The 26,994-nt window shown below is 41.1% G+C and overlaps 1 protein-coding gene across 1 annotated transcript in view; it reads right to left on the bottom strand.

The window, feature by feature from the left end:
* Nucleotides 1–399: 399 nt before the first annotated feature.
* Nucleotides 400–26,994, bottom strand: part of DDX10 (DEAD-box helicase 10) — a 309,833-nt gene continuing 283,238 nt past the window's right edge. The window contains exon 18 of the mRNA XM_038371539.2: nucleotides 400–1,218. Within this exon, the coding sequence (XP_038227467.1) occupies nucleotides 1,029–1,218 (190 nt within the window). The 3' untranslated portion in view covers nucleotides 400–1,028. The remainder of the gene's footprint in view (nucleotides 1,219–26,994) is intronic.

The raw sequence follows: 26,994 nt of genomic DNA, 5'->3' as shown, positions 1-26,994 counted from the left end.
GACAGTGGATCATTATTCCACACAATCAAAACCCTCCACTCTACACCACTTACATAGCCAGCTGTTTACTTCTAGAATCTTCTGCCTCCCTTCTTTTGTGGAACTGGAAGGATCTCAGAGAAGATTGCTTGTACATTCTACAGTACACTTACATTCAGGAAACTTGGATCTACCATCTGTGAGATATCGCAGACTCAATGTCATTAATTCTGATATGAACCACCACCAGTGGACCCTTGCCCATCGACTTGAGAAGCCAACCCAATCTTAGAATAAGATCTCATGTCTTGGCTCTAGGAAGACAGCACAGTGTCCCGTTGTCTGCCTGGCCCTTGCAGAATTTTCTTTTTCTGTTTTTTCTTTTTTTGATTCTTTCAACACAGTTGACAGAATTGTAAGTATAATGGAAATGCGAACTGGCTGGAGAAGTTTAACTGTTTTCATAGGGAAGCTAAAGAGATATACATACAATTTATTTCAAAAACTTCAGGAGCTTTTAAATAAACGTGTATTACCTACAGTAAAAACAAATCTGCATTTCATTTAATAAGTAATATCTATTGTTCACCATTTGAGGTTGGAAAAATATTTATTCTTTAATAGTTTTAATCCACTTTCTTTATATTTTGAGATTACAAACCTGCCAAAAGTCAAGAAAAATTCAGACTGGAGCACACTAAGCTTTTGTTATGAAGCAAGCTTAAATTTTACAAAGAAGATACAACAAATACTTCAAACCTGGAGTTTTTCAATTATAAATGTGCTACTAACAAAATGTCATCAGGGGATTTAGATTGGAAATTTGGCTTGGAAATCTTTATAATCCCAAACCAACCATCCTGAATATACGTCATGGAAAAGAATAACCTTGTATATAATCTAATATCTGATCTGAGGCAAGTCCATTGTTCATGAAACTCATTTATCAATGTCCGCAGATACCCGTCTGCCCTGATGCCAGATTGATTTTGTGCAGACTTCTGACATAAGAGCAAAGATGACCTAGGAAAAAAACTGGGGTAAAATAATTATTTTTGACTGTTGAGCAGATGTAGTACGAGTTCTTCATCCTCTGTCAGAGAAAGCCCCGTATCTAATGGCACAAAAGAGTCCTCATTGTTAAGTTTAGCCTTTTTCCTTCTCAGTGGCATTTCTTCTGCTGCTGCTTTATTGCTGCTCTTGCTTCTTTTCCTTGTTCCATTCTTCTCCTCAAGCTCACTGCAGAAACAAATCAATTACTCTTTTTAACAACTGTGGTAATCAATGCAAGCAAACAATTCATTTTAAACAAGGCAAATTTATGGCCAGATAAGAGGCAAACATAAAATTACTATTCAGAAGAGGATAGCAATGGAATTAGATGAACTCTAAATTAGAATCCCTTTCACATAGAAGTGAATGTTTTGTTGTCTGTTTAGTAGTTAATTGATTAAAATATATCAAGAAATGAATACCGGCTTTATACAATACTTGTTGCATTCTGTAGTAATAGAAAACTTGAAAAAGTTGATTTAGTGATATGTCAGTTGACCTAGACAACAGTCACAATGTTAGAATGGTCATCCAGAGCAGAATCCAAACTTTCTCAACCAGAGTGTGGCTACAGGGTATGATTTGGGCCCATCTCATTTGAGGCCCATTCAATGTTTTAAAAACATTTTCCCTAGAAATAAATCCTTGGAAACTATTATGTAGGTCTTTGCCATGAGAGGAACAGCGATATCCAGCAACAGGATTTTTCAGCCACTTTAAATGCGAGTTATAGCGGCATTTCCTGGGCAGGAGTTTATACTAATGGGGTTCAGAAACTGTGTTCTTTATAACAACTGAGAACAATTATTTATAGTCAGAGCAATCAGGAGGAAAGTGCATCACCGTTTCCAGAGAAGCGGGGGCAACAGCAACACGTTTAATATTAGGGTTGGAAATAATTATTAAAAAAACACAGAAAATATGAAGATGAACTTGAAAATAAAATGGCTTTGTGTAGCTCGCATAGTTTTCCCTCCATGGACCATCTATGGCTTCAAACAGCCACAGTCTACTTCAGAGATTTGCATGCACAATATTGTATTAAGTACCTCCAAAATCTAAGCACATTTCAGCTCAAGACCAGAAACTCAAACATGGCTCTTGTGTTTCATGTTTTCCCAAATTCTCCCGACAAAAGCACAGCTTTTACTGTGAACCATTGGGTACGATAATCCTTACTTTTATCCTAATCCTCTCTGTGCTAATTAAAAAGTCAGCACATGGGATTTCTACATGATGCACCAAGAACAAATCCATGAATCTAAAATAGTGTCAGGGAAGCCATCGGGCTCTAACGGGTCACTTGCTATCCATCCCATCAATACACATACGTAACTGGATTTGTTTTTAAATTACTGTTAAAATTAGAGCTGGTTGAAATGTTGTTGAAACTTTTATTTTTAAGAAAAATTGTTTTCATGAAATATTTTCATTTTGGTAGAAATGTTCTAGTTTTTCAGTGAAATACCAAAACCAAAAACTGAAAATAATTGGCTTTGGAAAACCATTTCTGTTACTACATTTTTTTTTTTTTAAAACTAAAACATGATTTTTTAAAAACTGAAAATGGTTTTTGATTTTCATAAAATATATTTAATGGGAAATTTTCCAAATAAAAAAAAATACATCAAAATTTCCTGAAAAAAGAATTGGCATTTTTTGGCCAGCTCAGTTAAAATACTTAATATTAAATGCAAACTGTATATTAACTCAGTGGTGACAAAACAAGAACCACACCAGGAAACTCAAGGTAAGGATGACACATGACTTACTTCTTTCACCTCCCTCACACTGCTGAGCATTGATATTGCAACTCACAAAGTATATAATTATAGCATGCAGCGCCTAGTGCGATGCCCAGTCACATTGAGAAGTATTAAGATCAGAGTAATGGCGTTAACAGAGATTTCCTTCCTCAGCTGCTACTAATGTATGACAAATTCCAAATATTAAAAACAAGTTCAGGAAGGAAGGTAATAAACATGTATAAAGCCTTTCCGGCAAGATTTAAAGCTGCAAAACCCAAGCCTTACCTATTGTTCCTGCTTTTTATATATCCACATTGACTTCAAATGGTCCTCTTACAACTGTACTTTAGAAAAACTACTTCATGCTGTGCATAAGTTCCTTACTAAACCCCAAGTTTAGATGCTCACCCTCTGCTCCCAACCTTAAAAAACCGCAGCTCCTTCTGGAAGAGTCCTGGACCAGCTTGCAGAAGCCAGGGAAATGGTCTTGCCTGTCCATCCTTCCTTCTCTTCTCCTCTGCCAAGCAGGGAGTGAGTGTCAGGGACTCCAGGACCCAGCTACTTGACACCCAAACACATGGGTCATCACCAGTGACATCAGCAACTTAAGCAAAGGCTTTTTAAAAGCCTCAGCTCCTGTTGTGCTAGGGCCACATAGAGCTATATAAACAAATGTAGACATGGTCCATTCCCCAAAGAGTTTATAATCTAAGACTCATGCTGGTAGGTGGATCGTGTTAGCTGCAACCAGGAGATAGCAGAGTTAGTGTCCCTGAGACATACATAGGTAACTAGGGTGTGGGACTGCAGAAGTCCTACAGGGAAACCCAAGGAACAGACAAGCTTCCGGAGAAAGCTTAGGCAGAAGAGTTTTATGCTTGCTGATGTTATGTGAGCCCAACCCCGGGAAAGGTGTAGATCTGGAGCACATATGGTATTGACTGCAGTGTTCAGAGGAGGATAAGCTCAACCAACTTCAACCTATCTTTACTCTTCCTTTTACTTATCTGAAGCCCATCACACTTTGCTGGAATTCCTTCTATTTTCATCTCCCTGCTCTCTCCAAAATCTCCGATCCTCAGATCCTCTACTGCCTGCCTTACTCCCATATTATTAGGTACACCTCCTCCCAACAAAAATCAAATGAATACATTTCACTCAGTTTATAAACTAGTATGAATCATGTAAAGAGGGAAAGTCTTATGCACTTACTGAGACCAGTCAGAGGAGCACATAACCTATCTGAGTTACCACATACCCTGTAACTCTTGTCTTCCTTTCTCCTGTCCCTCTCATTGTTTTTTTTCACACTTCTATCTTATCTAAATTAAGATAAAAGCTCTGGGGGCAGGACCACGTCTTTTCTATGTTCTGTAAATCATCCATCACACTTGGGCCATAGGTAAGAGCTTGTCTATTCAGTCAGTGTGTGGCAAAGCCAGGTGTAAATCTGCTGTGCTCTAGCCTGTTGCACACTAACTGTCCACTTGGACTCTGCTACTGTGCACTAAAAGTTCCATAGTGCATGTGAATGTATGGCTGTTTGAAACGGCAGTACATCAAAGCATACTATGTAATGTTTATTGCCTGGTAGCAAGGTCCACGCAGGCAGTAAGTGTGTGGCAGGCTAGAGTGCTGTACATTCACATACCGACTTGCCATACACAGACAAACTCCAGATTATATGTCAAAAACTAACCAACCCAACCCTATGTGATAAAGCAACATTAAGATGCAAGATCAAGCAATCAAAAGTTAGGAAATACCAGAATTAAGGTTGCCCATGCAATCTTAATTCAGTCCCCTTGTGTGTATGTATTCATAGATTCATAGATACTAAGGTCAGAAGGGACCATTCTAATCATCTAATCTGACCTCCTGCACAACGCAGGCCACAGAATCTCACCCACCCACTCCTGCTAAAAACCTCTCACCTACGTCTGAGCTACTGAAGTCCTCAAATCGTGGTTTAAAGACTTCGAGGAGCAGAGAATCCTCCAGCAAGTGACCCGTGCCCTATGCTACAGAGGAAGGCGAAAAACCTCCAGGGCCTCTTCCAATCTGCCCTGGAGGAAAATTCCTTCCTGATCCCAAATATGGCAATCAGCTAAACCCTGAGCATATGGGGAAGATTCACCAGCCAGATACTACAGAAAATTCTTTCCTGGGTAACTCTGATCCCATCCAACTAATATCCCATCTCAGGGGATTAGGCCTATTTACCCTGAATATTTAAAGATCAATTCATTACCAAAATCACATTATCCTATCATACCATCTCCTCCATAAACTTATCAAGTAGAATCTTAAAGCCAGATAGATCTTTTGCCCCCACTGCTTCTCTTGGAAGGCTATTCCAAAACTTCACTCCTCTGATGGTTAGAAACCTTTGTCTAATTTCAAGTCTAAACTTCTTGGTGGCCAGTTTATACCCATTTGTTCTTGTGTCCACAATGGTGCTGAGCTTAAATAATTCCTCTCCCTCTCCTGTATTTATTCCTCTCATATATTTATAGAGAGCAATCATATCTCCCCTCAACCTTCTTTTAGTTAGGCTAAACAAGCCAAGCTCCTTAAGTCTCCTTTCATAAGACAAGTTTCAGAGTAGCAGCCGTGTTAGTCCTTTTCTTTTTTCATAAGACAAGTTTTCCATTCCTCGGATCATCCTAGTAGCACTTAACTAAAATTCTTGTTATTAATCCCTAAATGCATAACCTTACACTTCTCACTATTAAATTTCATCCTATTACTATTACTCCAGTTTACAAGGTCATCCAGATCCTTCTGTATAATATCTCGATCCCTCTCTGAATTGGCAATACCTCCCAGCTTTGTATCATCTACAAACTTTATTAGCACACTCCCACTTTTTGTGCCAAGGTCAGTAATAAAAAGATTAAATAAGATTGGTCACAAAACTGATCCCTGAGGAACTCCACTGGTAACCTCCCTGCAGCCTGACAGTTCGCCTTTCAGTAGGACCCATTGTAGTCTCCCCTTTAACCAATTCCTTATCCATCTTTTGATGTTCATATTGATCCCCATCTTTTCCAATTTAACTAATAATTCCCCATTTGGCACGGTATCAAACGCCTTACTGAAATCTAGGTAAATTAGATCCACTGCCTTACCTTTATTGAAAAAATCTGTTAATTTCAAAGAAGGAGATCAGGTTGGTTTGGCACGATCTTCCTTTTGTAAAACCATGTTGTATTTTGTCCCATTTACCATTGACTTCAATGTCCTTAACTAATTTCTCCTTCAAAATTTTTTCCAGGACCTTGCATACTACAGATGTCAAACTAACAGGCCTGTAGTTACCCGGATCACTTTTTTTTTTTTCCTTTCTTAAAAATAGGAACTATATTAGCAATTCTCCAATCATTCGGTACAACTCCTGAGTTTACAGATTCATTAAAAATTCTTGCGAATGAGCTTACAATTTCAGGTGCCAATTCCTTTAATATTCTTGGCTGAAGATTATCTGGGTCCCCCGATTTAGTCCCATTAAGCTGTTTCAGTTTCGCTTCTACCTTAGATATGGTAATATCTACCGCCATATCCTCATTCCCATTTGTCATGCTACCATTATCCCTAAGATCCTCTTTAGCCTTATTAAAGGCTGAGGCAAAGTATTTGTTTAGATATTGGGTCATGCCTAGATTATCTTTAACCTCCATTCCATCCTCAGTGTTTAGTGGCCCCACTTCTTCTTTCTTAGTTTTTTATTCTTATTTATATGGCTATAGAACCTTTTACTATTGGTTTTAATTCTCTTTGCAAGGTCCAACTCTACTCGACTTTTAGCCTGTCTCACTTTATCCCGACATGTCCTAACCTCAATAAGATAGCTTTCCTTGCTGATCCCTCTCATCTTCCACTCCCTGTATGCTTTCTGCTTTTTCTTAGTCACCTCTCTAAGATGCTTGCTCATCCAACTTGGTCTACAACTCCTGCCTATGAATTTTTTCCCCTTTCTTGGGATACAGGCTTCCGATAGCTCCTGCAGCTCTGATTTAAAGTAATCCCAGGCCTCCTCTACCTTTAGATCCATAAATTCTTCAGTCCAATCCATTTTCCTAACTAATTTCCTTAATTTTTGAAAGTCAGCCCTCTTGAAATCAAAAACTCTAGTTGCAGATTTATTTTTGTTAATCCTTCCGTTCAGTTTGAACTGAATTAGCTCATGATCACTTGAAGCAAGATTATCCCCTACAACCATTTCTTCTATGAGGTCCTCGCTACTCACCAAAACCAAATCTAAAATGGCATCCCCTCTAGTCGATTCAGCAACTACTTGATGAAGGAATCCATCAGCTATCGCATCTAGGAAAATCTGAGCCCTATTATTATTACTAGCACTGGTCCTCCAGTCTATATCTGGGAAGTTAAAGTCTCCCATGATTTTGCAGACTCCATTAGTTCCACTTTATTAAAAACATTAAAAAGGGCTCTTTCCATATCCAAATTAGATCCCGGAGGTCTATAGCACACCCCAAGCTCTATCGTAGGAGAGGCTCTACTAGTTATCTTCCCCAATGTAATTTCTGCCCAGACGGACTCTGTCTTATCCATTGCATTGCTTCTTATTTCTTTACATTCTACCTCATCATTGATATACAATGCTACTCCATCACCTTTACCTTTATTTCTGTCTTTCCTAAACAGCACATACCCTTCAATACCTGTAGTCCAGTCATGACTACTGTTCCACCATGTTTCTGTTATCCCTATAATATCTGGTTTCACTTCCTGCACCAGTAGCTCTAGTTCCTCCATTTTGTTATCTAGGCTCCTTGCATTGGTGTACAACATCTTAATTTTGCTGTTTGGCCTCGCTCACATTTTGTACCTATTAGGCACAGTCATTCTACAGCCAGTATAACCTATTAGACTGGTATCCACACTGCCCTTGCTCCTTATATATATTCTCCAACCCACGGCTGTATCCTCTCTTACTTCGTCTTCTTCCCTCTCAATGCTAAAATCTGGCATGGAGATTACCTGGACATCTCCCAACCATCTCCCTCAAATTCCTAGTTTAAAGCTCTCTTTATCAGTTGTGCCAGCCTCCATCCTAGAAGTCTATTTCCTTCCCTACTCAGATGAAGTCCATCCCGAGAGAACTGTCCTCTGTCTGTGAATGCCTCCCAGTGGCCATACATCCCAAAGCCCTCCTTATAGCACCACTGCCTAAGCCATCTGTTGACAGTCATAATCTTGTCACACCTTTGTTGCCCTTCTCTAGGAACAGGCAGGATCCCACTAAAGATCACCTGAGCCTTGATTTCCTTAAGCGTCTTCCCCAGCCTAGCATAGTCTCCCTTAATACTTTCCAGCGAGAATCTAGCCGTATCATTTGTTCCCACATGAAGGATAATTAGGGGATTCTTTCCCCCTACCTTTAGGATCCTTTTAAACCTCAGGTCTACATCCCGTATCTTAGCACCTGGAAGACAGCACAACCTTCTATTCTCTGCATCAGCTCTAGTTACAGGCCTGTCTATTCTTCTCAATAAAGAGTCTCCGATCACATAGACCTGCCTTTTCCTGGTGACAGTGCTATTCTCCAGTCTATCCCCTGTTCCCTCTGGCTGCAAGTTCTTTCCATTCCTATTTTCCCTTATAATCCTCTTCAACCCATCCTGTATTCTCCTGGGGCTCATATTTGGTGTAGTCTCCCTTGACTCTTCCCTTTTTCCTATAGGACTAGCCTCTCTTCTCTTCTTCCTTGCCCTTCCACCTTCAGCGACTACCTGCTGAGCCCCTTCTTCGTTTTCCAACTCTGCAAACCTGTTCCTAAGCTCTATTTCTCCTTCACTAGCCCATCTTTTCCTCTGCCTGGTTCTTTTAGTCACATGCTTCCACTGACCACTTTCCTCACCCAGTCTCCCCTCAAAATTCCCCAGCCCTGCTTCCATCTGTAAGTCTGAGCTTTTCCCTTCAGATACCTCATGTCTTTGCTCCATCATCTGCTCAAACCCCTTCCTAAACTCAACCAGACTTTCTACCTGCATCTCCAGACCTCGGATCTTTTCCTCCATCAGCTCTATCAGAAGGCATTTCATGCAGAAAAAACTCTTACCAGGTCCCTGCTCCAGAATCATGTACATACCACAGCTTCCACATCCAGTCATCCTCATTGTGTCTTCCACTATAGGAGTCACTCCCACAGCTGCCTCCGTATCTGTCATAGCCTTCCCACCTAAATCCTGTTAATCTGGGAAACACAAACCACGCCAAAAAGACCACCCCCCACAGCAAAAACAAACCCCAAACAAGCACCACAATACAAACTCCCCTGTTTACAGCTCTGTTTGCTAGCTCCTGTGCCGCTGCAGCTGTCTGTGTATTATGATACAGTCTTTAATAACATGATCGCATACCATTTTTTCCAGCCAGCCCCTCAGCTCCTATTCCCAGTCTCCTTGCCCAGCCAGTCCCAGTCTCCACTACCACAAATCCCAGTCTTGTTCTCCTCCCCTCAACACCAGCCTCTCCATCTTCTCATATGTCCATCCAAGGCTCCTTGTCCCAGTTTACTCTCCAGACTCCTTAGGTCTAGCTCTTGTCCCTGCTGCATCTGGTTCAGTAAGCTTTCTCCTCCTCACTACACGGGATGGGGGGGGAGGGACAACACACAATATATTTTCCCCCATCCTTGTTCTCAGAAATGCCTGATTGTTTTGGCTGAAAATTTCCAATATACTCAGCCAGAGGAGCACACCCAGCATGGAAAATTTAAGTCCAAATGGCTAAAAGTTGTCAAAATTATAAGCAGTTGAGAATGGGGTCTTATAATGGAAAACATTATAATGCAATATTACCAGCCCTGCCTGTGATAACATGGAACACTATATAGTGGTCACTGCAGAAGGAAGACTATTAGAAAATATTGTTAACAATCTGGGGAAATGAATAAGTCAAAGATTTTTCTGTACACTAAGTTGACATTCTGCCATTATTCAGTTTTAGTGCAGTTTGGCGCACATACCGTATTGTAGGTTAACATACACTACTTTAAAGGGTTGCTTCATTAGAAACAATGTTACTCCAAGTAACCTCCCAATAATCACTGCACACATGTGCCAACACTGCACAAAAGTATGAGGCTCTGTTGTATTTTAGACTCTTCGGACAAGGAATTTCCGAATCAGACACACCTGGACTGGTAGTAACAAAATTTGGACTCAGATTTTCAGCCCAACTGTAACTTTTTGAAAAGTGCAACAAATTGCAGGCACATTAACATGCCTACATTATATACCTTCCAGAAACAAGGTTTACAATTAAAATGACAGCTCAAAATATGACTACAGTGGCACATCCAAACACCACCAGAACACAGGTCCCTCCGGGAAAAAGATCAACATTACAATATGTTCTTCCTTTTTCTAACTTAGTATAAAGAGAATGACAAAGTTTCTATCTGGCTGCCTGTCTTGCCTTTGTTGTGTTGAGATTGCAGGTGTGTGATCCATATGTCTGCCTACCTGTTCTGTTCTTGTGAAAAAGACGGGAATAGACACTGCAGCTGTCAACCTCTGCCTACTCATTAAAATGAAAAAAGGAGACTGGGGGAAGAAACAAATGACACAAACGTGTACCCATATCCCATGCAATCCAAGAACCTTATATTTATTCTGCCCAGTAGAGAATGAGGGGAGTGAAACAATACTGCAGCTCTCATGTTAGAAAGATTTTTTTTTTTCAGAATTATGACATTTAAAAAGATATGTTTAGATCTGTTGTGATTTTGGGTCTATCAACCTTGCAGGTGTCCCTTTAAGATGTTTGCTATTGATACTTAGTTTATAACTTCTTGGGAAAAATGATTTTGTCCTATTTCTCCATGCAGTCGTTAGTATACTTTGGGTGCTGTATAAACACTAAACATATGTTGACAGTATATGTACTTATTCTAATGTCAATCACAAAAGTTTTCCAAGGAACCTATTGTACGCTTAGCACAGTTTATGAGGGTTCATTTTGAAAAGAGTAAGACTAAAAGCCTAATTAAATAAAAACAATCTTAGCTGCTTTCCAATTATTTTCAGTACTTCAATAGGCTTTGAAGCCTCAGTTGCGTTAATAATTGACTGATAGTTCAAAACAATCTTAGTAATTAAAACAATGAAGAAATAATACAACGCAAGAAGCAGCTGGCTTATAATAAATACAACACCCCCCCACCTCAAACTGGAGATGGAGACACCACTGGAGTGGGGGTCCTGCAGGGAACAGTTCTGGGTCCGGTTCTGTTCAATATCTTAATCAATGATTTAGAAAATGGCATAGAGAGCATACTTATAAAGTTTGTGGATGATACCAAGCTGGGAGGGGTTCCAAGTGCTTTGGAAGATGGGATTAAAATTCAAAATGATCTGGACAAACTGGAGAAATGGTCTTAAGTAAATAGAATGAAATTCAATACGGACAAATGCAAAGTACTTCATTTAGGAAGGAACAATCAGTTGCACACATACACAATGGGAAATGACTGCCTTGGAAGGAGTACTGTGGAAAGCACCCTGGGGGTCATAGTGGACCACAAGCTAAATATGAGTCAACCCATGCAACACTGTTGCAAAAAAGCGAACATCATTCGGGGATATATTAGCAGGCGTGCTGTAAGCAAGATACGAGAAGTAATTCTTCCGCTCTACTCTGCGCTGATTAGGCCTCAACTGGAGTATTGTGTCCAGTTCTGGGCACCACATTTCAGGAAGGATGTGGACAAATTGGAGAGAGTCCAGAGAAGAACGACAAAAATGATGAAAAGTCTAGAAAACATGACCTATGAGGGAAGATTGAAAAAATTAGGTTGTTTAGTCTGGAAAAGAGAAGACTGAGAGGGGACATGATAACAGTTTTCATGTATATAAAGGGTTTTTACAAGGAGGAGGGAAAAAAATTGTTTTTCTTAACCTCTGAGGATAGGACAAGAAGCAATGGGCTTAAATTGCAGCAAGGGAGATTTAGGATTGGACATTATGAAAACTTCCTAACTGTCAGGGTGATTAAGCGCTGGAATAAATTGCCTAGGGAGGTTGTGGAATCTCCATCCTTGGAGATTTTTAAGAACAGGTTAAACAAACACCTGATTCTAGGATTAGGCCTAGATCTTGTTACCTAAAAAACTTGACTGTATAACACATCTTAAATGGACCTGTAAGTTTTCCAGTCTCTGTACAATCCAAAACATCAAAACAAGGGTTTTCACCAAAAGCTTTGTGGGACGTTTATTCTTGAGTCAAACTGTTCCTTATTGTTACTGAAGAGGCATGTTGCTAAGTTAATGGGACATGTTGCAAAACAAAAGTACATGCATTTCAGCAGCCAGTAAGTTTGCCTATTAATTCCAGTCATGATAGAGAGTAGGTGTGATGAAAGGTAGATGAACAAGGAGGGAATCTAACATGGTAAGCAACTTGGGGGGGGGGGTGTCATTAAGAAGCACAGAGACACTTCTGAGAGAAATGGATGAAGAGAACCTCAAAACAGGCATTTTTAGTGCAGGAATATTGAAAATCATGGAACAAAGTAAGGTGATCTATTCACTAAATGGCACGATTCATAAGGAGGAACATCCAGACCAATATCCCTCTCCCTTTCCATTTATAAAATTTGGAAAGTGGCATGTGCAGCTGGATTGCAGTCTTCCTTTGTGCTATCTGGTACAGTTTAGCTTTTCACTGCTGCAGCAGTCTGAATTACCCACACAGCTTCATGTAGCCTGATGGGCTAATTTACTGAGTGGCTATATTTGCATGGGCAGCAAGGTACTAACAGCATATTTCAGGGATGTGCACAATAATTCCTGTGGGCCACCATTTATACCCATTTTAACCCAAACACAACAAAAGAGGTGCTTTCACTTTATATATCACTTTTGATACACATGCATAATCACACAGCTTATAAATACATCTTTGAAATGATTGCTAGCACAGGAGTCTGGAATCCAAGAAGGTGGGGTTCTAATTCTGATGCTGCAATCTTGGGCAAGTAATATTCTGCATCTCAGTTTAACAACCTATAAAATGAAGGAAACTGCTACTTACTTCCCAAAGGTTATGGGGCGATAGCCACAAGAAATAAGTTGATTTTTTTTAATTGCTAGCAATTAACTCCTTCAGGCTTTTAAGTATGAGTAAGTGGGGGAATAGTCCCGCTATTGTGGGGAACTTTCCTGGCTTCTGCACTACCCCGGTGAAGTGGGCTAGCGAAAGGATCTGAGTCCTTGCTCCCACTTGCTTTACCCAGTGGCCTACCTGCCCTTGAGGGCTCCCCTTCCACTCTCCTGTCTGGCAGAGTCCTCATAACCCCAACAAGGCTGGGCCCAGGATTCATGGGGGGCTCAACCCCCAAACCTCCTTGGTCACCTAGGACAGGGGCTAGGGTGCCCCACTCCGGGGTACTCTCTCTGCACTGGGCACTTCTCTGACCCACTAACCATTACATACAATTTAAAGCAAATGCAAGTTATTTAATCAACAATTAATTTTAAGAAGAATAAGGAAAAATGGGAAAGATTAAAGGAAACATCACCCTGCTCTGGGGCAGGGAACATCACAAACAGTGTCTCTGGAATGTCCGGGCAGTTCACAATCTGTTCCTTGTAAGTTCCAGGCCTTCTTCTCAGGCCCTGGCTGTGCTGCAGGGACACTGTGGGTTGGACACCCGCTCTGGTGATGGCCACACGCTCTCAGGCTCTAAGTGGCAGGACCCTTCTTCCCAGCGTCACCCCCACCCTGTCAGGGTTACGATCAAAGCCTGGCTTGTAGAGCCTCTTGGCTGAGGCGTCTCCCTGTGCTGGGCCCACTGCCCAGGGTCCCCCTCGCTCTCCTCAGCCGCTCACCGCACCCAGCTCCAGCCCCAGCTGCACCACTCTGTCTCTGCACTGCTGCTGCTGCTGCTTTGCCTCCAGCTCCCTGGGCTGCTTCTATGGCCCCTCTGGCTCTGGTTGCTACAGCTCTGCTCCCAGGACAAGTCTGCTCTGCAGGCTGCTTCTGTGACTCTGCTCCCAGCACTGACCTGCTTCGTGGGCTGCTTTTCTGGCCCCTCTGGCTCTGGCTGCTGCAGCTCTGCTCCCAGGGCAAGTCTGCTCTCTCTGGGCTGTGCCTCTGGCTTTGGAGCTGCTGCTCTGCTTCCAGGACAGGGTTTGCTCTGACTGGATCTGGCACAGCTCTGCTCCCCAACTCAGCTTGGGCCCCTGCTTTCTCCTTAGCTCAGCCCCACTCTGTCTGACCCAAGCAAGTCCAGCTCACATGGAGGACAGGACCTCCCTGGCCTCCTGACTCCCTGATTAGCCTGCCCGCCCTGCCATTCAGGCTGACCTGGAGCATTGGCCTCTCCCCATTGTTCCTGGGGACTATCAGTTTCAGGGTCCTGATTTCCCATAGACCTTTCCCCTTTGAGTACTGGGAGCTAGCCAACCAAAACACCCCCACTGAATGTTAGTAAGGGGGCAACAGTCCCCTTACATATGTCTTGTCAACTCAAAGTCTGTATTCTTTAGTTTGTAAGAGCTTCGAGGAGGGACAGTTTGAAATAAAGGGCCATGTGCAGCTTCAAGCACATTGTCATTACTTAAATAATAATGTTTATACGATGCTTTGAGAGCCTCAGATAGAAGCCTCTATTGTACGTATTTACATTTGCTATAGTATTTCTTGCAGGCTGCGTTTACCAGCGTTACGCTGAAATGTTGCCCGTGTAAATATAATGCAGCCATCAAGTTGCTGTGTAATTCCAGCATGCCTGGCAGTTCAACTTTCCTAAAGAAACTTTCAGTTAATAATGAATGAATCTGCACATAAAAATAATTAAAACATTTAAGAATAATTTATCCCTTAAGTATTGGCATTTTGCTAATCAAACATGTTGTGCCAAAAACTTTTTTCCATATAATAAATTTTAATTTACAAGACCATGGCAACAATCCTAAAGAAGATTAATTACTGCAGTCCCTTCCATACAGTCCAGTGCAGCCTCTTTCCAGCTTACTGTCAGAATGCTACAGCATATAGCAATGGTAATGAAAATATATTGTGTTGTGTTATTCTCTTTACTGACCATTACACTGATGTAAATCAAAACTGTTCTACAACTAGATATATACAAATAATTGAAGAAAAAGAGAAGATTAATCTACTTGTACGGCACTGAAACCAAAAGACAGGATGAGTGTCTTAAAGTAGAATTACTATAGTCTGGAACAAGAAAAAAATAAAATGGAGAACACAGAACAAAACAAGCTGTTAAATATTTCTCTCCACTGTACTGGAAGTATTACAGAGGATTTGATGGTGGAGATAACCCAGGGCTCTAACTTCTATGCTGACTGTGCCCGCAATCTCTCCTTTCTTAATACCTGAACCAATTTACTTTTTGTACTTCTTGGGTTACTTGTTCTGCTTGTTGCCTTAGGTGCTGCTGTTCATTTAGTTTATTAAGTACTTTGTGTGCAATTAAATTCACTCTATGTTTCTTAACGACCCAGCATTTTTGTGTTTCTCCTTCTGTATTTGTATTTAGTTCATTCAAATAGCCTGGGTAGGGTGGTTATAGCCCCAAAGTACTTGCCTTAATTTAAAATATAAATCTCCAAGGCCCCCAGAGTTTTCCATACTTTGCATGAACAACTTACTCAGACAGTCTACATTTAATTCTTCTTTTCTTGCATTACTAGGTTTTCCTTCACTTTATGCATTATTCAAAAATTTTACAATTTTATCCACTATTGGCCTTACATGGAGGCAACATTTAGTAGCCATGAGAGTACTGAAATAGGAATCAGAAGACCTGGGTTCTATACCCAATAGTTTTTCTTTGTAATTCACAACCTCCATTCCAGTCTTCCTATCTGTAAAATGGGGAGAATACCGACTGAACCTCACGAGTGTTGCAAGTATTCATTCATTCATGTTTGTAAAGAATTTTTAATTCCTCAAAATGAATTTTAAGTAAGTCTTACAGTATTAGCATCATTATTTTCAAAGACCAATGAAAATAAAACTTATAATAAGTATTTGCAATGAAAGTTGATAGGACACTACATACTGCCCGTGCTTCCAGTCCATTTATATCACTATGAATTATATTATCCTTTTCTTGGGTATTGGCTGCTTTTCCTACCCTGTTTGGTATGAACTACAATGTCAACAACTTACTACCCAGTGTGTTTAAAAATTTTCCATGAAATGGATCCATCCTACCTCTGACATTGAAACACATTTACTCCTTATCTGCTTAGTTTGACACCAGGCTTCAAATCTTGGTCTCCTCTCCATATTTTTAAACTGTGCTGTACCATCTGTTTCAGATGCTCCTTGTATCTCCCGTTGAGACAGCAAGTCAGTTAATATTTTAATCTTATTATAAAACCGTATGTCTCACTTTCACTTACAGCTGATTCAGGTATTGTGTGGCTCTCTTGTTTAGGTACACTATCATGCTTAAGGCCAGAAGCACCCATTACGATCATCTTGTCTGACCCCCTTGATTAAAGGCCATAGAATTTCACTAAGTGATCCCCTCATCAAGCCATGTTTCAGAGTAGCAGGCGTGTTAGTCTGTATCCACAAAAAGAAAAGGAGTACTCGTGGCACCCTAGAGTCTAACAAATTTGAGCATAAGCTTTCTTCATTGGATGCATGCAGTGGAAAGCCCATATCTTTGGGTTGAGCTAGAGCTTATCTTTTAGACATTCATCAATCTTGATTTAATGAGTTCAACTAATGGAAAATCCACCTTGTTTCTAGCTAGAAAGAGATTGTTCCAATGATTCATTACCTTCTTGGTTAAACAAAACAAACCCACCCCTTATTTCTAGTCTGAGTTTATCTTCCTTCAGATTACAACCACTGGATCTTTTTGTGCCTTTGTCTGATAAATTAGATAGCTTTCTACTACCTGAAATCTTCTCCCCACGTAGCTATTTCTAAATCATAATTAAGTCACCTCTTAACCTTCTCTTGAATGGACTTAATGCACTGATAATTAGTCTCTCACTAGAAGGCATGTTTTCCAGACCTTACATCAGTGTGGTACCTCTTTTTTGAATCCCTTCCAATTTTTCAACTTCTTTTTGAAAGGAACGGGACTCAGTATTTCAATATTGGCCTTACTAATACAGCAGTAATAGCATCTCAATTCAGGGATGTTCTACAATAAAGTCACTACAAGTAAGTCAACTACTTGGGCCCTATGACCTGTGACTTCCTATGACCCCTCACTCTCTCTCACCCCCTCGAGCCGATTGGGAAGTTTTCAACAAAACAGTTTTGTGCTAGAAAATGCTGATTTGTCAAAACAGAAACTTTTTGTGGGAAATAGTTTCAATTAAACTTTAAACAGAAAGATTTTTTCAGGTCCAGGATTGCATTTCTGAGTCATTACCATAGAAAGAAAGAGAAAGAGACCCACCTGAGAACAGCAAATAGCTTGTTAGTGAGGCACCTAGGATGTGGGAGACCCAGGTTCAATTCCCCACTCTGCCTTATTTGGAGCAGGGATTTGAACCCAGTTCTCCCGCATCCCATTATTGTTATACAAAAACAGGAAAGACTGCAGGTGACTCACTCTAGAATAGATAATAGCCAGGTGATTAGGGCACTCATCTGGGATGTGTAAAACTGATTTTTAAAGAGCTTTTCTGACCACAGTCATACTAAATTCTTTCCTTCAGAACATTACAGGAACATCTCTTAGATGAGTGGTTCTCAACTGTAGTCCACCGCTTATTCAGGGAAAGCCCCTGGTGCGCCGGGCCAGTTTGTTTACCTGCCGCATCCACAGGTTTGGCCAATCGCGGCTCCCACTGGCCACGGTTTGCTGCTCCAGGCCAATGGGGGCTGCGGGAAGGGCAGACAGCACATCCCTTGGCCCGCGCCGTTTTCTGCAGCCCCCATTGTCCTGGAGCAGTGAACTGCGGCCAGTGGGAGTCTCGATGGGCCGAACCTGCAGACGACGTAGGTAAACAAACCAGCCCGCGCGCTGGGGCTTTCCCTGAACAAGCGGTGGACCACAGTTGAGAACCACTGTCTTAGACGGAACAGCGTGGCTTGAAGGCAAGTTACACCATAAGAAAAGATATTGCAGACTAATCAAGAATGATACAAAACCTAGTGGGTCAACAGAATCACTCACAGCATCCTGATATAATGCGTTAAAGGAGGAGGAAGAAATGGCAACTTCACCTGTCATTTTTCAGAGTAGTAGCCATGTTAGTCTGTATTCGCAAAAAAGAAAAGGAGTACTTGTGGCACCTGAGAGACTCACAAAAATGTATTTGAGCATAAGCTTTTGTGAGCTCACTTCATCGGATGCATTCGGTGGAAAATACAGTGGGGAGATTTATATACACACACAGAGAACATGAAACAATGGGTTTTATCATACACACTGTAAGGAGAGTGATCACTTAAGTTGAGCTATTACCAGCAGGAAGGAGGAAAACCTTTTGTGGTGATAATCAAGGTGGGCCATTTCCAGCAGTTAACAAGAACGTCTGAGGAACAGTGGGGGCAGGGGTGGGGGGAGAAATAACATGGGGAAATAGTTTTACTTTATGTAATGACTCATCCACTCCCAGTCTCTATTCAAGCCTAAGGTAATTGTATCCAGTTTGCAAATTAATTCCAATTCAGCATCTCTCGTTGGAGTCCGTTTTTGAAGCTTTTTTGTTGAAGGATAGCCACTCTCAGGTCTGTAATCGTGTGACCGGAGAGATTGAAGTGTTCTCCGACTGGTTTTTGAATGTTATAATTCTTGACGCCTGATTTGTGTCCATTTATTCTTTTAAGTAGAGACTATCCAGTTTGACCAATGTACATGGCAGAGGGGCATTGCTGGCACATGATGGCATATATCATGACACCTTAATTATCTGGACCCATGGAAAAGAAGCCCTTGAGGAATTCCACCATGATTTCAACAATTTCCATCCCACCATCAACCTCAGCCTGGACCAGTCCACACAAGAGATCCACTTCCTGGACACTACGGTAATAATAAGCGATGGTCACAAACACCACCCTATATCGGAAAAGTACTGACCACTATTCCTACCTACATGCCTCTAGCTTTCATCCAGATCACACCATACGATCCACTGTCTACAGCCAAGCTCTACGATATAACCGCATTTGCTCCAACCCCTCAGACAGAGACAAACACCTACAAGATCTCTATCATGCATTCTTACAACTACAATACCCACCTGCTGAAGTGAAGAAACAGACTGACAGAGCCAGAAGAGTACCCAGAAGTCACCTACTACAGGACAGGCCCAACAAAGAAAATAACGGAACACCACTAGCCATCACCTTCAGCCCCTAACTAAAACCTCTCCAACGCATCATCAAGGATCTACAACCTACTCTGAAGGACGACCCATCACTCTCACAGATCTTGGGAGATAGGCCAGTCCTTGCTTACAGACAGCCCCCTCAACCTGAAGCAAATACTCACCAGCAACCACACACCACACAATAGAACCACTAACCCAGGAACCTATCCTTGCAACAAAGCCGGTTGCCAACTCTGTCCACATATCTATTCAGGGGACAGCATCACAGGGCCCAATCACATCAGCCACACTATCAGAGGCTCGTTCAACTGCGCATCTACCAATGTAATATGTGCCAGCAATGCCCCTCTGCCATGTACATTGGTCAAACTGGATAGTCTCTACTTAAAAGAATAAATGGACACAAATCAGGCGTCAAGAATTATAACATTCAAAAACCAGTCGCAGAACACTTCAATCTCTCCGGTCACACGATTACAGACCTGAGAGTGGCTATCCTTCAACAAAAAAGCTTCAAAAACAGACTCCAACGAGAGATGCTGAATTGGAATTAATTTGCAAACTGGATACAATTAACTTAGGCTTGAATAGAGACTGGGAGTGGATGAGTCATTACATAAAGTAAAACTATTTTCCCATGTTATTTCTCCCCCCACCCCACCCCCCACTGTTCCTCAGACGTTCTTGTTAACTGCTGGAAATGGCCCATCTTGATTATCACCACAAAAGGTTTTCCTCCTTCCTGCTGGTAATAGCTCATCTTAAGTGATCACTCTCCTTACAGTGTGTATGATAAAACCCATTGTTTCATGTATATAAGTGTGTATATAAATTTCCCCACTGTATTTTCCACCGAATGCATCCGATGAAGTGAGCCGTAGCTCACGAAAGCTTATGCTCAAATAAATTTGTTAGTCTCTAAGGTGCCACAAGTATTCCTTTTCACCTGTCATTGACATAGCAAACAGAGCTATACATAAAAGCAGCACTAAATGGTGACCTGTATGAGCACAGTTGTCAGCTCATGGCAGACCACATGACTGACTACAATAAAAATGATACAGCTAATGATTTTACAGCAGGTATAATTTATTCATCCCATTTTCCCTTCTCCCAATTCAGAGATCTATTCCACGTTGACTTACCTAGGAGCTAACAAAGATGAATGGTCCTACATATTAAAGATTAACAGAATGTAATGACAAGTCCAATCACAACTTTGTTCTATCTCACATTTTTATTTAAAAAGATTGAGGGATTATAAATATTAGAAATTCAATTTAACTGCGCAATGAATATTTAGGATATCCAGCTTCTTCTTTTTCGCCCTATTCAACCCACTGCAAATTTTTCACTTCATTAACAATTCACATTAAGATAGCCTTAAACCAAACATGATGAATGTTGCTAGATATACAAAAATTAATCGTATATTACATGCTTGAAGTAATTACTCACTCATCTGGTAGAAGTGTAGTTAGAAGGATATTTTATTCAAAAGCAAATTTATCGAGTATATCCTACATCTCCTCCTCCCACGTCCCGGTGAAAGAAATGTTGGGGAAAGAAAAAGTTAATACCTTTCTTGACTTTTCAAAAACATGGACAGATGATCCATCTTTGAAGACTGTTGTAGGATGAAACCTTACACTTTGAATATTCACCCTTTCAGCTGGATAGTTTTCCTTTAAAGCTAGCAGGAGTTGCCGCAGCCTAAGGTATTTCTATTTTATTCTAGCACTTTGGGCACAAAACTCAGAATTTCAAAAGTATAATGGCAAATTGCAGTCGCATTTTCTAATTTCAAAGTCGGATTCTCACCATGAGCAACTGCCTGGTTATATATGGTTTTAGATAAAATCATTAGACAAATGTTCCAGGCACTGGAAGTGACTCACCATGTAATTAAATCATCTTTCCTAAATGATGTACTGAGCATTTCTGTTGCCCTTCCACTCTGTTACTGACACCAAGGTTTCTTCCTTGCTCTCTTTCTCTAATCACTTAACCTGCCCCAGGAAACCCTCCTTCCCCAATCCTCATGACTTCCTTTACTCCTTTCCTGCCAGGTTACTTCTACTCACAAGACAAGCATTGTCTCTCCACGTCCACAAAATCATTAACCCAATCAGCCTCTTCAGCTACTACCTGTGTCCCTCCTGCCTTTACCTCTAAGCTTATTGTACAGTCCAACTACAGATGCTTCCCTGAGTTCCTCTTTTCAAACTACACCCTTGATCTGGCCCCTCAATCCATCTTCTCCCTTCTCCACTTCACTAAAACTGCCCTCATCAAGGCCTCTCAATGACCTCTTCAGAATCAAGTTTTAGACCCCCAGTCTCCACCCTTGATGGGTTAGTTGCTTTAATACAGTCCATTCATACACCCCTTGAAATCTTGTTCTTCTGTGGATTTTATGGCTCTGGCTTCCCCAGGTTCTACTCCTACCTCTCAGCATCTCTTCAGTGGGTCATCCCTGTCCTCTTCTTCCCTCCTTTATGGAATATCACAGGGCTCCACCCATGGCTCATTTCTCTCTTTCTTTTACGCATACACTGGGTGATTTTTTCCACTCACCTGGCTTCAATTCCCATCCTTACACCACTAACCCTTAAATCTATCTGTTCACTCCTGACCTGTTTCTCACACTCTAATCCTAAATCGTGGCTTCTCTCTCTGATCTCTCTTTCTGGATGTCTCACCACTAGCTAAAACTTAAACTTGGCCCAAACTGAATTCTCTCATAGAAACATAAGAACAGCCATACTGGGTCAGACAAATGGTCCAATCCAGCCCAGTATCTTGTACTCCGATAGCGACCAATGCCTTCAGAAGGCCTTCATCGAGTGATCCATCCTCTGTTATCTAGTCCCAGCTTCTGGCAGTCAAAGATTTAGGAACATCCAGAGGATTGGGTTGTGTCCCTGACCATCTTTGTTAAGAGCCATTGATGGACCTATTCTCCACAAATTTATCTAATTCTCTTTTGAACTCTGTTACACTTTTGAGCTTCACAACATTCACTAGCAATGAGTTCCACAGGTTGACTGTGCATTGTGTGGAGAAGTCTTCTCTCCCAAGCCTTTCTGACTCCCCCCCTTTCTCTGTCTCTGACAGCATGATCACCCCACTATCCAGACCCCATGACATGTATGGGGGGTATCTGACTTTTTTCACACACTCTTGCCTCCCTCACATCATGGCAGTGTCCAAATGCTGCTGCTTCTTTCTAGGGAGTATCCCTAAGGTCATCTTTAGCTATACTATTTAACCCTGTAGCGTTGGTTTGTCTTTAACAACACCTATTCTGCTCAAATGACTGGAGAAATTTGGACAATTATTATGATATTATTTATTTATATTTTGTAAAGGTTCAGCACTCCTGCCTTTGCAGTTAGAGCTGAGGAAGCTTGCACGCCACTTCTCTAATCTTCTGGTAATCACAAAGACAAGACGACTTTCATGATATTTCTACAGTGAAAGGAAAAAAAAACCTGGTCTTATTCATAAAATCATAAAGAAGCAAAAAATGGATACAAACTTTTTTTAATCCCTTTGGCAAGTACTTTTAGCACCATCTCACTATAAAGTCCAATGAAAGTCTGACCAACACGAGAGTCTTACACTGTGCTCTGAAGCATTCCAGGTGCTGATTCTGATGGAGTCCCATTAGAGCAGGTTCTTGAGGCATGGTTGCTCCACTGAGAATGTCCTGCTGCTAGCCATGGAAAGTTTAAACCCCAGAACTGACAGCAAAAAAAACAGCCCAGCAGATCATAATTCCCATGGCAGAGAACTGACAACATGACAAGTTCAGACAGAAAACCTTTAACTCAAGTTAGCAAAACTGAGCTAGTCAACTTTGCAATAATAAAAATAAAGCTAAAACTCTCTCAATTTTAATGGTCTGTGGGGTTTTCATGGCAAAAATAAATGTGAATATTAGGAACAGGCATTTTTTTTTCAGTTCATGATGTCCTTTTTCAGTTCATGAAAGCCAGAGTAACAAGTGAATTTATATTGTACAAATTCCTCTGGAAGGGACATGGTTACAGGAATTGAATAATTGTAAGAATTTAAATTTGACTTGCTACTAAACTTTTGAATATATAATTTGGACTAATCATATTTTTATTACTTGGAAAGAATTTCAAATATGTATCAGCTTAGACAGGAAAGGAACATAAAAAGGCATGTGATGCCCAGCTACAAATCAAACTTACTTGAAACTTGAAATGTGACTTTTACAGACTAATCAACTTTCAAGCATGACTAGGTTCCCAAAATCAGATTAAACACATTTTTCAAAATAACTGATCTTTTTCAATGTAAAGTTACAATAAAAAAGCAAGAAAACAATTTTCGCTACTTTAAAACAATCTATGAATAAACTGGCCCTCAACCAATTTACATTTTTAATTTATTTATGTATTTAAACTTCAGCTGGGTACACAATGAAGTTAGTTAACAATTAAAAAAATATTTTTCTAGCATGAAAAGTGCTCTTCATCATGCTACATTATTTTAAAGTTCTTTGCAGTGTTGTAGCCATGTTGGTCCCAGGATATAAGAGAGACAAGGTGAGTGAGATAATAGCTTTTATCCAATGATTATTGCCTCATCTACTTTGTCCCTCACGTTATCTTAAAGATACAGTCATAGCTTCAGCAATATATTTACATTACATTTTGAGAATGAAAAATAATTGCCTGTGATAAAATTAGTTTAACAGATGGCACAGTGTCGGCTGTCGACCTTAACGCATAGCACAAAGAATTCAAATGTTAAAATATATGTTGGACTTTTTAGCCCATCCACATATTGATTCTATTTTCTACATATCAGCTCCAATGGTTGCCTTTTTAGCCTGCCTTTTATTTATGATTCATTGTTTTGTAGGACCTGTGACATACCACAGGCACTAAACTTTTCAAGAAACATTCACTGACAAATCAATTCTGTCTATAAAGGGTGAACAAGAACTGCAGTATACAAAAATAAAAAGGGCTAAACTATGCCCATGTGGAAAATTTATCATCTATGATCCTGCTGGGGAAAGGAACAGTCATCTTGAACTTAGCTAAGTAAAAAAAAAATTAAAAGTTTTAATCATCATGTGACCCCCATCTCAATTTCTGTGGTCTTAAAATTAAGTTTCCCTGTTTTAAGCTTCTCTTCCATCTTGCTGTGTAAAAAGAACCACACAAAGCCAAATGACCAAGGCCCCAATCCAGCAGAGACTCATCCATGGGCTTAATTTTAAGTACAAGTGCTCATGTTGAACTTGGTGGGCCAGATCATCAGCTGTTAATTCCAATGGACCTATGCTGATTTATGCCAGCTGAGGATCTGGCCCATTGTATCTACTCTATTTGCAAGTTCATATATTTGCAGGACTGGGGATAGCTGATTACATGGAATGGGGAGAAGTGCTGTCAGGTACACAAAGTAAAAGAAAACATAAAACAACAGAGAAAAATGCTCTCTTTAATGTCTCTTATGGTCATTTTAGTGCTCCAGAGTGAAGACTGATTTTTAAATTGACTGTGTCAAAATGCTCTAAAAATATTCTTATACAATAGATCGAGACTTTGCCAAGTCAGCCTTTACCATCTAAAAGATAATGCAAAATTTTAACTACTGAAATACAATAGAAAATTGTTAAACATATACTAAGTCTTGCTTAAACCAAGAGAACCATATATGAATCCAAGTTGAAATGTGTCCATAGCCTATTGACTTTTCCCTACAGTAAGTATGCAAAAAACAAAACAAAAACCAACCAACCAACCATCCATCCATTCATCAGTCATTATAAGAAGATCCCTGTGGTAACTAGACATTTAAGAGGAGCTTAAGAACAAGAGTTTCATCACATTTAGCTGCTTCAGTTCGAAGCAATCAACCTCTAGCAGATGCAATTCGTCCAGTATAGCTAGATGTTGGAGTGTCTATGAATACATTAAAGGCAGCTTGCTAATCATTTTAACAAAACTCCTCCAATATGTGCTAAGTTCCCCCACGATCAGGTCAAGAGGAGGAGACAGACCATTATTAGTATAAAATCAAACCCCTATCCCCACCATGGGCTCACCAAAGCTATTGTGGAAGCTCAGCCCATACCAGAGCAGGGGTGGGCAAACTTTTTGGCCTGAGGGCCACATCTGGGAATAAAAATTGTAGGGCGGGCCATGAATGCTCACAAAATTGGGGTTGGGAAGCAAGACTGGATGAGGGTCTGGTTGGGAGTGCAGGCTCTGGGGTGGGGACAGAAATGAGGAGTTCAGGATGCTGGAGGGGGCTCTGGGCTCAGGCTCTGTGGTGGGGCTGGCTATGAGAGGTTTGGGGTGTAGGAGAGTGCTCCAGGCTGGGACCAAAGGGTTTAGAGGGCGGGAGGGGGATCAGGGCTGGGGCAGGGGTTGGGGCACAGGGAGAGGCTCAGGGGTGCAGACTCCAGGAGGCGCTTACTTCAAGTTGCTCCCAGAAGCAGCAGCATATCCCTTCTCCAGCTCCTACACACAGGTACGGCCAGGCGGCTCTGCATGTTGCCCCGTCCGCAGGCATTGCCCCTGCAGCTCCCATTGGCTGCAGTTCCCGGCCAATGGAAACTGCGGGGGCGGCGCTTGGGGCGGGCGCAGTGTGCAGAGTGGAGCCCCCTGGCTGCCTCTATTCCTAGGAACTGGAGGAGGGCCATGCCACTGCTTCCAGGAGCTCCATATAGTAGTCCCTGACCCTGCTCCCTGTTGGAGTGCTGGAGTGGGGCAAGCCCCAGACCCCACTCCCCAGTGAAAGCTCGAGGACCGGATTAAAACGTCTGGCAGGCTGTAGTTTGCCCACCCCTGTCCTAGAGTAATTTATTTAAATGGTTAGTTACTTTTGGTGGGTCTCCTCTAACATTTTCTGCTAATTCTCAGAAGGCTAGATTGAGTCTCCACACTCAGCCCTGAGTAGGAGGTGGCATGTTGCTGCATCAGGCCAGTGGGTAAAACCAGGAAGAAACTGATTCAGAATCACAATTCTTTTCCTGCTTCCTCCTTGCAATGGGAAGAAGTAATTTACTGCATCTCAGAAAAGGATGCATGCTTTCTTTCCCTCCCACTGATGCCTGGCCAGTTCTATAGGCCAGCATGTTGGTGGGGAAGGGGGAAAGTCATGCTACTGGCTTGTTTGTAGTGATTCAGAGTCAAGATCTGGGTAGCCTTAACCACTACTCCTCTTCTCTTTTCCTACCTTGAAGCCACATTAGGATTAGCAACAATCTAGCCTAGGTAATTTTAATTGATTGAGACTTGAAGGGCAAAAGATACTTATACAACTGACAACTACAAGTTCCTGTTGAATCAAAAGGGGCAAAATAAACATCTATCTTCTGTCTTCAGTCTAATGCATCAAGTGCCAGAGCCTATAACAAAGGGCCTCTCCTGTTTACCAAAGAAACACAGGGAGTAAAATCCTGACCCCGCTGAAGTTAATGGTAAAACCCACAATGAATTAAATGGGGCCAGGATTTCAGCCAGGATCTTTTGGCAATCCTACAGTATGTGCACTGAAGAAATGCAGTAAGCTAACATAAGAGACTGTGGGTCTCCACCCCTTCCCATCCTGCACCATTATCTCTCAAAATAAAAAGTATATTTTAAAAATACTTCAGGGAACTATTTTCAATTTACTATATTTTTTTAACCCAGGGTTAATTCCAAAGCACGTTTCTAGTCAGATTCAACTTAATTTGCATTGCTAAATATTTCAAAAGACACTGAATCTCTCTGTTCCTCACATGCTTAATCTTAAACACATTTATGAAATATATTCCTAATATACTTTATGACTTTAATGAGACTGTTTTCTTTTCAAATAAAACCTGTAATGTGGCAGCACAGAAATTTATTTCTGTGCTTC

Source organism: Dermochelys coriacea, chromosome 1, assembly GCF_009764565.3.
Source record: "Dermochelys coriacea isolate rDerCor1 chromosome 1, rDerCor1.pri.v4, whole genome shotgun sequence".
In the NCBI taxonomy this organism is placed as follows: Eukaryota; Metazoa; Chordata; order Testudines; family Dermochelyidae; genus Dermochelys; species Dermochelys coriacea.
This window is presented reverse-complemented; position numbering and strand designations above follow the sequence as displayed.